Genomic DNA, 14,332 nt, shown 5'->3' on the forward strand with positions numbered 1-14,332 from the left:
TTTTTAATGTTGAAGCAGATCTGCTTTGTGTGAGTGTGATGGTTTGTGTTTGGGTGAGAGGGAGAACGTGTGTGTGTGTGTGTCYCTGTGCATGGTTTGTGTGTGTCTGTCTCATTATCACTCCCAGTCAGACTTAGACTGCAGGCTGTGTTCAGTGAGTACAAACACACTCCTCTCCACGGTGGCCCGATGTTTGAAATCACTAAAATACTATTTAACGTAATTTTTCCAACATTCATCTATTCTCCTAGGTATGGGTCTTTAAACTTGTAAAACATTTATACAAATAAATGAGTGACATTCATGATGCTCTGGGTCAAGAAACAAGATGCTTTCTGCACAGGAATGGGGCAACCATGCTGATCAACACTGATCTGAAGTTGAGCTAAAGCTGATTTTGACAAACTATGATTTACGACATAGGATCACCGACGATCTGATGGATTTGTGACTATTTACATGCTTCAAACATTTGGCTCTACCTTTTATCAACCCTGGGAAAAGAGCATCTGAAAGAGGACATTCTCTGCAACATTTAGATAAGGGAAACTGTACTTACTGTACTGTATATGTTTACTGTACTTACTGTAAAAGAGTCTAGTGACAAATTCCGCTACTTCTCAGGCTGCCTTTGGGGAGTTTTGACACCGAGGGTTTGTCCGTTTCTGATAGCATTTAGCGACTTTCCCCACTGAATTCTGCCGCGAACGAGCGTGGGAAAAGCTGTCTGTGCAACAGAAGTCACAGCAATGTCACAGCACGAGTGGAGTGGGTGGGAGATGGGACGAAAACGCTATGACGGGCACTGCAGCTGTGCCGCAGCAAAACAAATTGTTGGTGCGACATTGTCATGGCAATGGCAAAACGTCCTCTAGCGACTTCTAGCAACAAATCAAGGCGCCAATTTATTTATTATTATTTATTTTTATTTCACCTTTATTTAACCAGGTAGGCAAATTGAGAACACGTTCTCATTTACAATTGCGACCTGGCCAAGAATAAGCAAAGCAGTTCGACACATACAACAACACATAGTTACACATGGAGTAAAACAAACATACAGTCAATAATACAGTGAAAAATAAGTCTATATACAATGTGAGCAAGTGAGGTGAGATAAGGGAGGTGAAGGCAAACAAAATATATATAAATAAATAAAAATATAAAAAGGCCATGGTGGCGAAGTAAATACAATATAGAAAGTAAAAAAAAAAAAATAAAATAAAATAAAAAACACTGGAATGGTTGGTTTGCAGTGGAAGAAAGTGTAAAGTAGAGAGAAATAATGGGGTGCAAAGGAGCAAAATAAATAAATAAATACAGTAGGTAAAGAGTAGTTGTTGGGCTAAATTATAGATGGGCTAGTACAGGTGCAGTAATCTATGAGGATGGAGACCAGAGCGTACAGCCAATAGCGATGCTCACTGAGGAATAGTTGGCAACATTGAACGCCTCGTCAAAGAGATCGCATTTATTCTGGGAAACCGCAAAATAGAACCTCTATATTCAAGACTTTTCTTTTAGTTACTTTTTTCTCAACTTGTTTCTAATCCTTTCTAGCTCGACAAACTAGATTACACAGAGTAGCTAGCTAGCAAGCCAAATTGTCACGTTCTGACCATAGTTCTTTTTGTATTTTCTTTTGTTTTAGTATGGTCAGGCATGAGTTGGGTGGGTTATCTATGTTTTGTGTTTCTATGTTGGGTTTGTCGTTTGGCCTGATATGGTTCTCAATCAGAGGCAGGTGTTAGTCATTGTCTCTGATTGGGAACCATATTTAGGTAGCCGTTTTTGTATTGTGGTTTGTGGGTGATTGTTCCTGTTCGTGTTCCGTTGTTCTGTGTTCACTATTTCGGGACTGTAGCGTCTTCGGTTATTTTTGTCATATTATTGTTTTGTTCGTTCTTGAAAGTATTCTAAATAAATATGAATACTCACCACGCTGCATCTTGGTCCGACCATTCTTACTCCTCAGACTGCCGTTACACAAATAGCTTTGAAGCCATTATTGTGCATCTCCATTATTTAACTGTGTAAGTGGTAGATGTTTTACTTTTGTAAACAGGCAGAGGAAAGCAACATTCACCACCACAGAAATGCTGTTTAGATTGATATTCATACTGAATTAAGCACTCAAGGACCTCATGGGCACCATGAACCTTTTCACTTAATTTAAGGATACATTTTTACCTTAATATGCTTTGTGCAACTGCTTTAAATGTAAGGCAATGTTAAAAGGAAAAGGGGAAAATGTACATAAGATGTTTTATGCATTATCTACGGAATAGGGTGCCATTTGGGACGGAGTCTGTATCTTCCCTATAGAGCGAATAAAATCGACTCAGTCCATTCTAAAATAAATATAAGAGAACGGAATTTCACATTGTCTATACATTCTACTTGTATGGTTTGACTTAACATGGTCTACACTCCCTCTAGCTCCTCTGTCATCTCCATACCCACTATACTGCTTATTTTTCTTCATAGAGCTTCGTTTTTTCAGATCAGCAGTAATACAGTTGAAAAGGGAATTTGGAAGGTCATTCAGGGCAACAGAGACACCATCCTGGATTGTTGAATACAGGGACCATTTMTTTGTGTGGAGGGAGCACTGAGACCTAGCAATGTCCGGCTACTAACGCAGACTAGCATTAGCGCCTTTGCATCCTCATTGGGAACAATGTTTTAACTAGTGCTAGTGTTGGTCAGTGTTAGCGCAACAGCACTCCCATTTGGATCAATGTCAGGATAGCATTAGCGCCTTAGTTTAACATTGTTCCCAATGGGAATGCTATCACTAGGGTTGGTCAAAAGTTTGGACACACCTACTCATTCAAGTTTTTTAATTTTTAAAAAACTATTTTCTGCATATTATAATAATAGTGAAGATATCAAAACTATGAAACAACACATATGGAATCATGTAGTAACCACCAAAAAACATCTGGTTTGCCCTTAGTGGGACTATAATTTGTTTTTCAACAGGACAATGACCCAAAACACACCTCCAGGCTGTGTAAGGGCTATTTGACCAAGGAGATGGATTGCTGCATCAGATGACCTGGCCTCCACAATCACCTGACCTCAACCCAATTGAGATGGTTTGGGTTGCGTTGGACCACATACGGAAGGAAAAGCAGCCAACAAGTGCTCAGCATATGTGGGAACTCCTTCAAGACTATTGGAAAAGCATTCCTCATGAAGCTGGTTGAGAGAATGCCAAGAGTACAGGGACCACCATGACAAAGCTGTCATCAAGGCAAAGGGTGGCTACTTTGAAGAATCTCAAATATAAAATATAGTTTAATTTGTTTAACACTTTTTTGGTTACTACATGATTCCATATGTGTTATTTCATAGTTTTGATGTCTTCACTATTATTCTACAATGTAGAAAATAGTAAAAATTAAGAAAAACCCTTGAATGAGTAGGTGTGTCCAAACTTTTGACTGGTGCTGTAAGTCATGACGTATTTGACGAATATCCACAGATCAGATTTGTTGAATGTGCTCCAATCCGGCATCCTTCTTCAATCCCCCAGAGTCTGCTTTCCATTGATATCTTTGCCACATCTACTGTATGATGGTATAAAAGGTAAGCCATTTTTGTAAAGGAGTTGGTCAACCATTAATTGCCAGTGCTGTGATCAAATTAATTGTTTTACACAATATCTTAAAGATTATCTGCACTGTATGTTTGTTAGCTAGCTAGCTAGACAGTTTTAGAGGAATGATTACCAACATCACATTCAAACAATGCAGTCAATCCCCAGACATACATACACTGGCTGAAATCAGTTTATGATAGGACTTAGACAYATTGCAGGGGACTTTCTGGGAATGACCTTTTCTGATTTTTCGTTGCTGTAGTAATGGCAGCTGCTTTACATTACAGGCAACAAATAGAACAAGGAGCCAGTTATACAAATATTTGCTACTGGTATATCAAAAGTAATTCTCCAGTAAAACAAAAACAAAAGGTATTTCTCCAAAACTAAGCTAAAGCTGTTTTTATGGCCACATTGGCTAGCTAGCYAAATGAAATCATTTCTATATTCTGGAGGCAGTGGAAACACAATGTGAGCTAYCCAACCAAGGCCAGCCCATCCCGACTTCAAAGTGCGAGGCGAATTTGAACAAAGAGGTACGCTACAACAGGACTTGCTCTTGGTTTGCGCAATTTCTATTGAAAAAAGACAATTTCCCCGACTTTCCCAAAAACAGATGTTCCAACCTGTAAATGAGAGAGAGTCCTATTAGACTGGTTTTCAGGGCTGCTAACTTTTGAAGAAAGCTTGGAGTGAGATTTTCTATGTGAAMTTCATTCCCTGGCAAAACTGCTGGACTGGGCATCCTCCCTCAGGACTATTTTACTGTTTCTTGCAATTCTAAGTGTTTTGACATGGCTTAGGCCAACGTTTTTTTTATGATAATAAATAAATTAAACGCAGGTCAGGTGTATTCAGGATGCTTTACATTAAATGAACACTCAAAATTTGACGACTGTTACTTTGAGATTTTTTGGGCATTACATTTAAAGTATGCTAATATTTTTWATATTTTTTAGGTGGTTTGACACTTTATTCAGACAGTAATGAAATMAGATAGGGAGACAGGCAAATGCTAGAAACAGTGGGAAGGTTGGAAGCAGGGATTGAGCATTGTTGTGTTATCATTACAGCAAGGCTCTGCACAGGATCTTTATATATTAATGGTTYARGGCAGTCGGTAACCAAATCATAGATTGCAGTCTCCTTGTCCATAGACTGCTTTCAAGGTAAGGACACAAACATTTTGTAATTTGGGCGAACTCGCAAATTTAAAATAGGGCTAATTTTGCATAATCACCCAACCTTGAAGWAAAATCGAATGAATATCAGTATTCAGGTGGTTTATTCCTACTAGTTGAAGATCCTTACCATGATCTTACTCTACATTGAAAGAAATATGATGCGTTTATGCGTTGAGTCCCCCTACCATCTCTGCCTAGCATGTGCACAATGGTAAAATTACAAAATTAATTTTTTGATTCCTGGAGCATTTAATATCCATTGCTTATTTGTACGACCTATTTAGAACTGTCCATGAATTACTGCAAAAATACGTCGCCTGATATAACTCATTTTCAAAAGACACAAAGAGGCATGTCAGATTTCAAATATGTGATTACAACGTCAGAATTGGGAAGAAGTGTAATAATAAAATAAATGTGGTGAATAACAGAAGTGTTCTTGCTGCCAAGCACAGTAATTACCCTATATTTTAGCCCATTGTTAAGAATGAGAGTTGTTCCTCTGTTCAGGCTAAATAAAGTAAATAGATAACAAAATCTCCTGAAGACAAGATGCCATAAATCTGCCCTCACACCCTAACTCAATTATTTTCTATTTATTGTCCCCCCTCTAGAATAAAACGTACAATTTTGGGTTTACAATGTTTGACTCAATTATTTTCATAGTTACAAATCAGGTCACCCTACCAAACTTCCCTACTAAAACATACTGTAGGTCTGTCTGCTTGCTTTTCATTGTCACAGCACAAATGCCAATCACCAAACGAGGGGACTGATGCAAGTCGGGATTAAATCGACTTTAGTACATGCTGTCAACAGGCTGCATTCTGCAATAGGGACAGGAGTAACATCAACCTAATTTTGTTGCCAACATTGTACATAAAACAGTGCTGTGGCAAGACACGACAATGATAGAGGCTCTGCATATGACGTAGAATTGTAGGCGAAGACGCTCGAACTTCAAAACGATTTGGAGCACAGTTGAAAAGAACGCGCTGACAATACAATGMACTAATTAGACAAATGTGTGAGATATGAGGTATGCATTGAGAGTGTGACAAGATGGTCAAATACGTGTGTCTCGCGGCCAATGTGTGAGAGTTGGCAGCACCGGGTTGGATTTATCCCTGACCACAAAACAGTTGCTGACATTTTCTGACCATTCTGGAACTTTTAGGGTTTATGACATAGCTCTCTGGTAATTTAGTAGGATCTCCATGGCTGTTCCAGCTTCGTTAGGGAGCTGTGACACTTCCGTGACACATACAGTTCCTTGCAAAAGGATTCATCCCCTTTGCGTGTTTCCTATTTTGTTGCATTACAACCTGTAATTGAAATGGATTTTTATTTGCATTTCATGTAATGGACATGCACACAATAATCCAGACTGGTGAAGTGAAATTCAAAAAATAACTTCAATTATTTTTTTTKATTAAATGGAAAAGTGGTGCGTGCATATGTATTCACCCCCTTTGCTATGAAGCCCCCAAATAAGATCTGGAGCCACCAATTACCTTGAGAAGTCACATAATTAGTTAGATTGCACACAGGTGGACTTTATTTAAGTGTCACATGATCTGTCACATGATCTCAGTGTGTATATATACACCTGTTRTGAAAGACCCCAGAGTCTGCAACACCACTAAGCAAGGGGCACCACCAAGCAAGTGGCACCATGAAGACCAATGAGCTCTCCAAACAGGTCAGGGGCAAAGTTGTGGAGAAGTACAGATCAGGGTTGGGTTCTAAAAAAATATCCAAAACTTTGAACATCCCACTGAGCACCATTAAATCCATTATTAAAACATGGAAAGAATATGGCACCACAACAAACCTGCCAAGAGAGGGCCGCCCACCAAAACTCACGGACCAGGCAAGGAAGGCATTKATCAGAGAGGCAACAAAGAGACCAAAGATAACCTTGAAGGAGCTGCAAAGCTCCACAGCGGAGATTGGAGTATCTGGCCATAGGACCACTTTAAGCCGTACACTCCACAGAGCTGGGCTTTACAGAAGAGTGGCCAGAAAAAAAGCCATTGCTTAAAGAAAAAAATAGCAAAAGGCATGTGGGAGATTCCKCAAATATATGGAAGAAGGTACTCTGGTCAGGTGAGACTAAAATTGAGCTTTTTGGCCATCAAGGAAAACGCTATGTCTGGCGCAAACCCAAKACCTCTCATCACCCCAAGAATACCATCCCCAGTGAAGCATGGTGGTGGCAGGATCATGCTGTGGGGATGTTTTTCATCAGAAGGGACTGGGAAACTGGTCAGAATTGAAGGAATGATGGATGGCGCTATATACAGGGAAATTCCTGAGGGAAACCTGTTTCAGTCTTCCAGAGATTTGAGACTGGGACGGAGGTTCACCTTCCAGCAGGACAATGACCTTAAGATACTGCTAAAGCAACACTCAAGTGGTTTAAGGGGAAACATTTAAATGTCTTGGAATGGCCTAGTCAAAGCCCAGACCTCAATCCAATTGAGAATCTGTGGTATGACTTAAAGATTGCTGTATACCAGCGGAACCCATCCAACTTGAAGGAGCTGGAGCAGTTTTGCCTTGAAGAATGGGCAGAAATCCCAGTGGCTAGATGTGCCAAGCTTTTAGAGACATACCCCAAGAGACTTGCAGCTGTAATTGCTTTTGTCTTATTTGTTGTTTGTTTCACAATAAAAAATATTTAGCATCTTCAAAGTGGTAGGCATGTTGTGTAAATCAAATGATACAAACCCCTCAAAATTCTATTTTAATTCTAGGTTGTAAGAAACAAAATAGGAAAAATGCCAAGGGGGGTGAATACTTTCGCAAGCCACTGTACATGCCTCCTCGTAAAGTCTGTGATCAACATTGGATGGGTAAGGTGGGCAGAATAAATATATCAATATTCGAACGGGGTGGGGAGGATTGATGGGACGGTGGGATGCCTGAGGACAGGAGGTAGAGGAGAATGACGGAGAGAGTGAGATCTGAAAAGCTTGGTATTGTGAATGCTGGGTATCACATATCATGTCTGTGGTGGTGAAGAGGAGAGGGAATGGGATGAAGAAAGGTTTGGTAATGTGGAAGGCAACAGGGTGGTAGTGATGAATGAAGAAAGGGTTGGTAGAGAAAGAAGGGGACAGGGTGGGTGGGTGGTGGTGGTGGTGGTGGTGGTGTAGAGGAGAGAGAAGGGGATGAATATAGGCTTTTAAGAGAATTAAGGGAACAGGGTGGTGGTAAGTTGGAATGCAAGGAGAGATAGGCAGGAAGGACAGTCGGGATGCAAGTCCTCTGTTAGTTCCGTACCTGCTGCTTTAACGGAGGGAGGCATGAAAGACACATGGATCAGAGGGAGAGAGAAATAAAGAGAGAGAATATAGGAGACATTGTGATTCATTTAGAGCCCCTGTTGAAAGAAGAGGCTGGGAAAGGGGGAGAGAAGGATGAGAGAAACATGATAAGAAATCTCTGTGTTAGCTTGTTTGGTGCCACATGGGGTTACTATAGGGGGGTACGTATATTGTGCGTATGTTTGTAAGTGTGTGTGTTTGGAGAGTGTGCGTGCATGCATTGCTGTGTTTGTGTACGTGTGTGTGTGGTCTCTCTCACTGTACCGGTCTTGTTACTGTACATATTGCTAGTAGGTGACAAGTCTACTGGTCCTTTTACCAGCTGTACTGTAACGTTTTTGTCCCCCAGTCAGTTTGATACAAGGTCAGGCAGACGGCTGGGTTTTAATTAAAGCCCATTTAGTCACACATTACGATCAGCTGTAGCAGCTTTTACAGCCAGAGCTGCACAGAGCATCAATATAATCCACTATTGATTCCTTCCTCTCGGTCTGTCATTTTTTSTCTCTTTTTCTTTGTCTCTCTCTCTCTCTCCATCTCTCCCTGTCTGTTTCTCTCTATGTCTCTCTCTGTATTTATTTCCCTATCCTCTCCCCCATCTATTTATCTTCTTCTCCTCTCTCTCTCACTCCCTACCTCTCCTCTTTCTCTGTCTGTCTCTATATGTCTCTCACATCAGTGTCGGATCTAGCCTAGTACTGAGAGCCATATAACTGACAAAGATTACAGAGCCTAGAGATGACAGAGCTTAGATATCACAGAGATATAATCTGTCATACCATAGCTCAGTGGAGCCCAGTGGCGAGCCTGTAGAAGCTGAGGACAGCCAGAAGAGCTAGGAGAGCCAAGGGGACCATTCAACCTCCTCTTATCATCTCACTGTGTCATTTCATTAGATACACACCGTTCCACTGATATATCACACCCGTCCCAGGCTACAGTGGCAAGTAGCCTAGCGGTTAAGCGCGTRGGGCCAGTAACGGAAGGGTCGCTGGTTCGAATCCCCGAGCCGGCAAGGTGGAACAATCTGTCTTTCTGCCCTTGAGCAAGTCAGTTAACCCCCCCAACAACACCTGCTCCCAAGGTGCCAATGACATGGATGTCACATAAGGCAGCCCCCACACCTATCTGATTCAAAGAGGTTGGGTTAAATGCGGGATATACATTTAGTTTAAATGCATTCAGTTGTGTCCACTATTAGGGTAAAGGTGGCCGCATACACCGGTTCGGTTGGCACCTAGTAGAACTCGGCTAAGCGAACGTCTGTGCTCGCATACTCCCTAAAGACATTCGCTTGAACAATGAGAAAAAAACGGCAATATTACTGTTGTTTGTCCCTCTTGGGCCACCGTAGCAACAACATAGCCAGGAACAATTCCTCAAAAGACTAAATTAATCAAAGATGTATCAGGAAATCTGTCATTCATTTTGACATTGTGGCCGAAGAGGTCTTAGTCTTAATCTAACTATGATGTTTGGTGCAGTATTTCGCAGTATTTCACAGTATTTCACAGTATTTCGCAGTATTTCTCAAGTGAAAAAATGTGCTTGAAAACTAGTCGTCTCTCATTCCATGACAACAAACACTTCATTTTCCCACTCCTACTAGCTGTAATACTGTTGACCAATCACCTACGAAGGGGGCGTAGACTTCGGCTACCGAACTTTGACTTGCCTCAAGAATTTGTTTTGTGTGTGCACAAACTGTTTAGACTGGGAAGCATACGGTAAGCTTAAGAGTATGTGTGAAATGTGTGTATGTGTGTTTGTGTATCTGTGTGTGTGCGTGTATACTGATAAATCAGCCCCATCCCATTCTAATAGCTGAACAGGGACGGGACATCCTTTGTTCCTTCACTAAACGCTTAGAAAGGTTATAAACATCAACTGTCTTTCAGCTAGTTTGAAAGTCTCCCAGACAACTCCAAGGATGTTCTGTACTGTATGTCCCGTTTGTCTCCTTTATGGATCCCATGTGCTTAAATAAGTAAGTGCTTCATCTCTTTGTGACCCGTAGACCCAAGGACCCAAGGATATGTATGTATTCCATCATTCTGATCTGTGAAATCTGTCTGAACATTTTGGCCTCAAGTCAACATCTAAAGTGAGTACTCTAGCTAGAAACCTTACTCACACTGTATCTACAATCAGACAGTCGGGAAGTAACAGACTAACACTGAATACAGTGTCAACATGATGAGCTATTAAGGATGTCTTAGAAGCAATGATAAGTGGTAATATCTCCATTATAAATCTGCTATAAGCAATGATATGATTAGTCTAGGGTATTCCAAACTTACCCTACAAGGTCTGGAGTACTGCRMGTTTGCTGTTCTACCTGACAAATATAATTGCACCCACCTGGTGTCCCAGGTCTAAATCAGTCCCTAATTTAGATGTAAACAATGAAAAAAAGCAGCGGGACTGGTTTCCAAGGTCCAGATTTGAATCTGAGGTAGTAGAGGCAGTTGTAAGAGTAAGCAGTGTTGCTATGATATTTATATGATATTGTGTGCCGTAACAGTGATGGTAATGTAAGAAGGTAGATTTGTGCTTTCTCTGCAGTTATATACAGTACAGTATAAAGATACGCAGTGACGGGTAACAGTGCTTGGAGAATTATGCTTAAGTTGTACGTAGTGACAAGGCAGTAAATAGGAATATCAGAAGGTAGTGGTGTTTACAGTCTACTTCATAGTGATAGTATTGTCAGAAGGTAGTAGTAGCTCTACTTACTCTACAGTTTCCCAGCTCCTCTGCAGACAGAATGATGGTGCCACATTTCTTCCCAGCTATCCCCCTGTAGAAAACAGGGACAGAAAGAGAGAGGACAACACATGGTTACGTTTAGCCAGGTGCAGGTGTAGAGGTGTCTGTAGCAGTAGAGGTGCCAAGTGTCCCGTGTGGCTCAGTTGGTAGAGCATGGCGCTTGCAACGCCAGGGTTGTGGGTTCATTCCCCACGGGGGGACCAGGATGAATATGTATGAACTTTCCAATTTGTAAGTCGCTCTGGATAAGAGCGTCTGCTAAATGACTTAAATGTAAATGTAAAGTTCCAGTCCTCCAGGGCCAGTGTCTGGATCTGTTGGCACATATTGATCAGGAAATGCCAATTAGCTAGAGATGAAACACACCTGGTTGTCCAGGTCAGAATGAGTCCCTGATTTGCATGTACCAGAATCGGCACGTTACTCTCTGTCACTGTCCATGGTGCTGAACCCAACCAGAGRGCAAGGTGGAGAGTTGTTGTCCGTGGTGCTGAATAGAGTTATCCTCTCTACTTCTCTTTTTAAACACCATCTGTCACCCTTCAGCAGTGCCTGCTCCTGTTCATTCCCTCCGTTTAGGAGACATAATAACTGGACAGATTAATGTTATGATCCATATGATTTGTTTTATTCCAATGCCCTCCAACGAGCGTGTTATGAATGTCATAATTTGAGTTTTTACAGTTTTACAGATCAGTGAACAAAGCAGCCACCAGCCAAATATGGTAATATATAAGGAGAGAAAGAGAGAGATGGAGAGAGKGCGAGAGGATCACTTAGGAAGATGACAGACAGAGAGGAGAGGTGAGAGTAGGAGAGGAGAGGTGGGGAAACACCRGAGGCTGAGTGAAAAGCACCTTTCTGACTTCTCACTCACTCTATCTCTCTTTGTTTTTCTCTCTCTCTCTTTCTCTCTCTCTGTCTTTCTCCCCTCCCCCCTCTCTCTAGCGACTGTGTGTATAAGAGCCTCTGTACCAGCACTCATTAAAACCCATCATGGATCCATCGTGCCTCTACCAGACACGACAGGCTGCTTCTCCAATATCCCATAATTCCTCTGACCTTTGCAATAACCCAGCCATGAGAGTTACAGCCGCCATTAAAGTGAGTTGTTAGTTTGTGCTGTTCATTATGCACTAGAGGGAAGTGCTGTGTGTGTGTGTGCGCGTGTGTGCATTTGTGTGTGATGTCTCTCTGTTTGACCAGGGGGTTTAATGACACCGGCGTGGATGTCTGCTAATTTGCTCATTCATCAATGGACGTGTGTCAAGAGAGGAGGGGGCTGTATCTTAACAATGTGACAGGACTGAGAATGGGTGAGGTGGCAGGGCAGGGTTTGTGTGTGTGCGTGTGTGTCATTCCCCATTATCATTATCCATCTCTCGCTTTGCCTCAACTTCTCTCCCAATATCCCCTCCCTCCTAGATGGTGAAGCTGATGTTCCAGTATGAAGCTCATTGGTGCTGGTTGGAGGTCAACAAGGCAGTGGTCCCTAAGGATCCCTTCAGAGCTACACTGCCAGGTCACTCAACGAGAGGAGAGGGTCAGGGAATGGATTTATTTATTAATTTAGGGCCCAATTCAGACTAAGGAAATGCTCACTTCTCAGTGATTGGTTTTCAGACTTACCTTATGTAGGTACGTAATGAGCTTTGCAGGCGGGATTCCCTTGCATGGGCTGAATAAATTGAATTCAACTCTGAAAACCCTCTCACTTTTTTGGCCAAAATCATTTATTGTGGTGTTTTAATTCAATAGGGTTTTCAGTACATTTATCTAAATCCATCCCTTTAAATTTGGTGTACCTTTTAATTTTATTAAGCAATGTAAATCAGTGGAGGCTGCTGAGGGGAGGACGGCTCATAATAATGGCTGGAACAGAGTGAATGGAATGGCATCAAACACATGGAAACGAATTTGTTGGATGTATTTGATACCGTTCCACTGGTTCCGCTCCAGCCATTACCACGAGCCCGTCCTCACCAGTTAAGGTGCCACCAACCTCCTGTGACGTACGTACACACATATTTGTCTCCTTTTCAGCACCAATGGGTAGATTTTAAAATACTCTGATCGTGTAGATTACGTAGCGTTAGAAAAGTAGGTATGAATCATACATAAACAGAGTTGGAGAGCCTTTAAACAGTAAATATATTGATTKATACAAAATACAGTAGTTTGATTKATCCTGAAAGTTGCCATATTKAATTGATCAAACCATTAAATATTGGAATGTGAGAAAAGTGGACAATAGGTTGAACAATACTCCTATAAATCTACCCTAATCCTCACTAATCAAGGAACTGTGATGACAACGGTCCAGTCATCGTGAACTGTGAGCCAGGCMCCAGGTTTAAACTTCTATGTATGGTCTGCCTTCGACAATGATTCAAATACTGTAGGAAACGTGTCCCAAATTATTGCACAACTTCTAATGCGTTAGCCTAACACGATCCACTATTGCTAGCGATCCTCAGGAACAACCGCATAGGCCTGYCAGAGGGAAAAAAGGMAAACTAACGATGTAATGGAATGATGCAGAATGTAGGCTACAGATTGAAGGAAATTAAAGATCACTGCACAAGTGACAGTTATTATTATGCATGTGGGTATTACTGATGGTGGCTACTGATAGTGGCTCATATTTAATATGATGGAAATGGTTAAAATACTGTATATATATATATATATATATATATCAAAAGGGCATATAAATAAAACATTATACAGTGCATAAATCAACTCGGTAGGTTTGGCACTACCATCAGTGCGCAAAGGTTTCCATAGGCTGCAGCCTCGACTTGGGTCTCCGAATTTCACCCCTGCAAATGATGAAGCCACAGGCCTACAATAAAAATGTGGAATATCGACACAGCTATTTATACTTTATTGTGGAAAAGAGGCCCGAAATACCTGTCAATGCTTTTCAGTTCGCTGAAATTACTATTTTCACATTTGTCTCCAGCAAWCATAAGGTAAAATAGATCTAAAACAACTGTCCTTTTTATTTAAAATCCCCTACTTATTACCTACAGATTTTAATTTGAGCCAGTTTGCTACAGCAGGAAGAGAATCCCGCAGCAACAGGAAATGTGAAATATTGTTGTTATTGTAGGGGTTAATAGACTTTTTGTTAGGGCAAATCAAGTCTGATATTTTAAAGTAGAAATTACAAACTTTAGAAGCCTTTTTAAACCTTGAATACATTTTATATTGTATTACAATATGCAAATGCGGCAATATTTCATTAAATATGCACATATTTGCATATRGCACAAATACAATTTTTGGAACACTGGATGAAGTCAGCCTAAATATTTGTGCTTTATTTTGTTAAGACACTCCAGGACCGGACCTGTCCAGAGCAAATTGTGGAAAAAGACGTACAATGCATTTTTGGTGCATTTTTTCAAAGAAAATGTTATCTTGAATAAAAATGG

General features: G+C 41.0%; 1 protein-coding gene across 3 annotated transcripts in view; it reads right to left on the reverse strand.

Moving 5' to 3' along the window:
- LOC111969697 (copine-5) overlaps positions 1-14,332 on the reverse strand; it is a 210,439-nt gene that overhangs the window by 61,608 nt on the left and 134,499 nt on the right. For all 3 annotated transcript variants that reach the window (XM_023995881.2, XM_023995882.3, XM_023995880.3), the window contains one exon: positions 10,860-10,923. In XM_023995881.2, coding sequence (XP_023851649.1) covers positions 10,860-10,923 — 64 coding nt within the window. The remainder of the gene's footprint in view (positions 1-10,859; positions 10,924-14,332) is intronic.

The sequence above is a fragment of the Salvelinus sp. IW2-2015 genome, linkage group LG11, assembly GCF_002910315.2.
Source record: "Salvelinus sp. IW2-2015 linkage group LG11, ASM291031v2, whole genome shotgun sequence".
Classification (NCBI taxonomy): Eukaryota; Metazoa; Chordata; class Actinopteri; order Salmoniformes; family Salmonidae; genus Salvelinus; species Salvelinus sp. IW2-2015.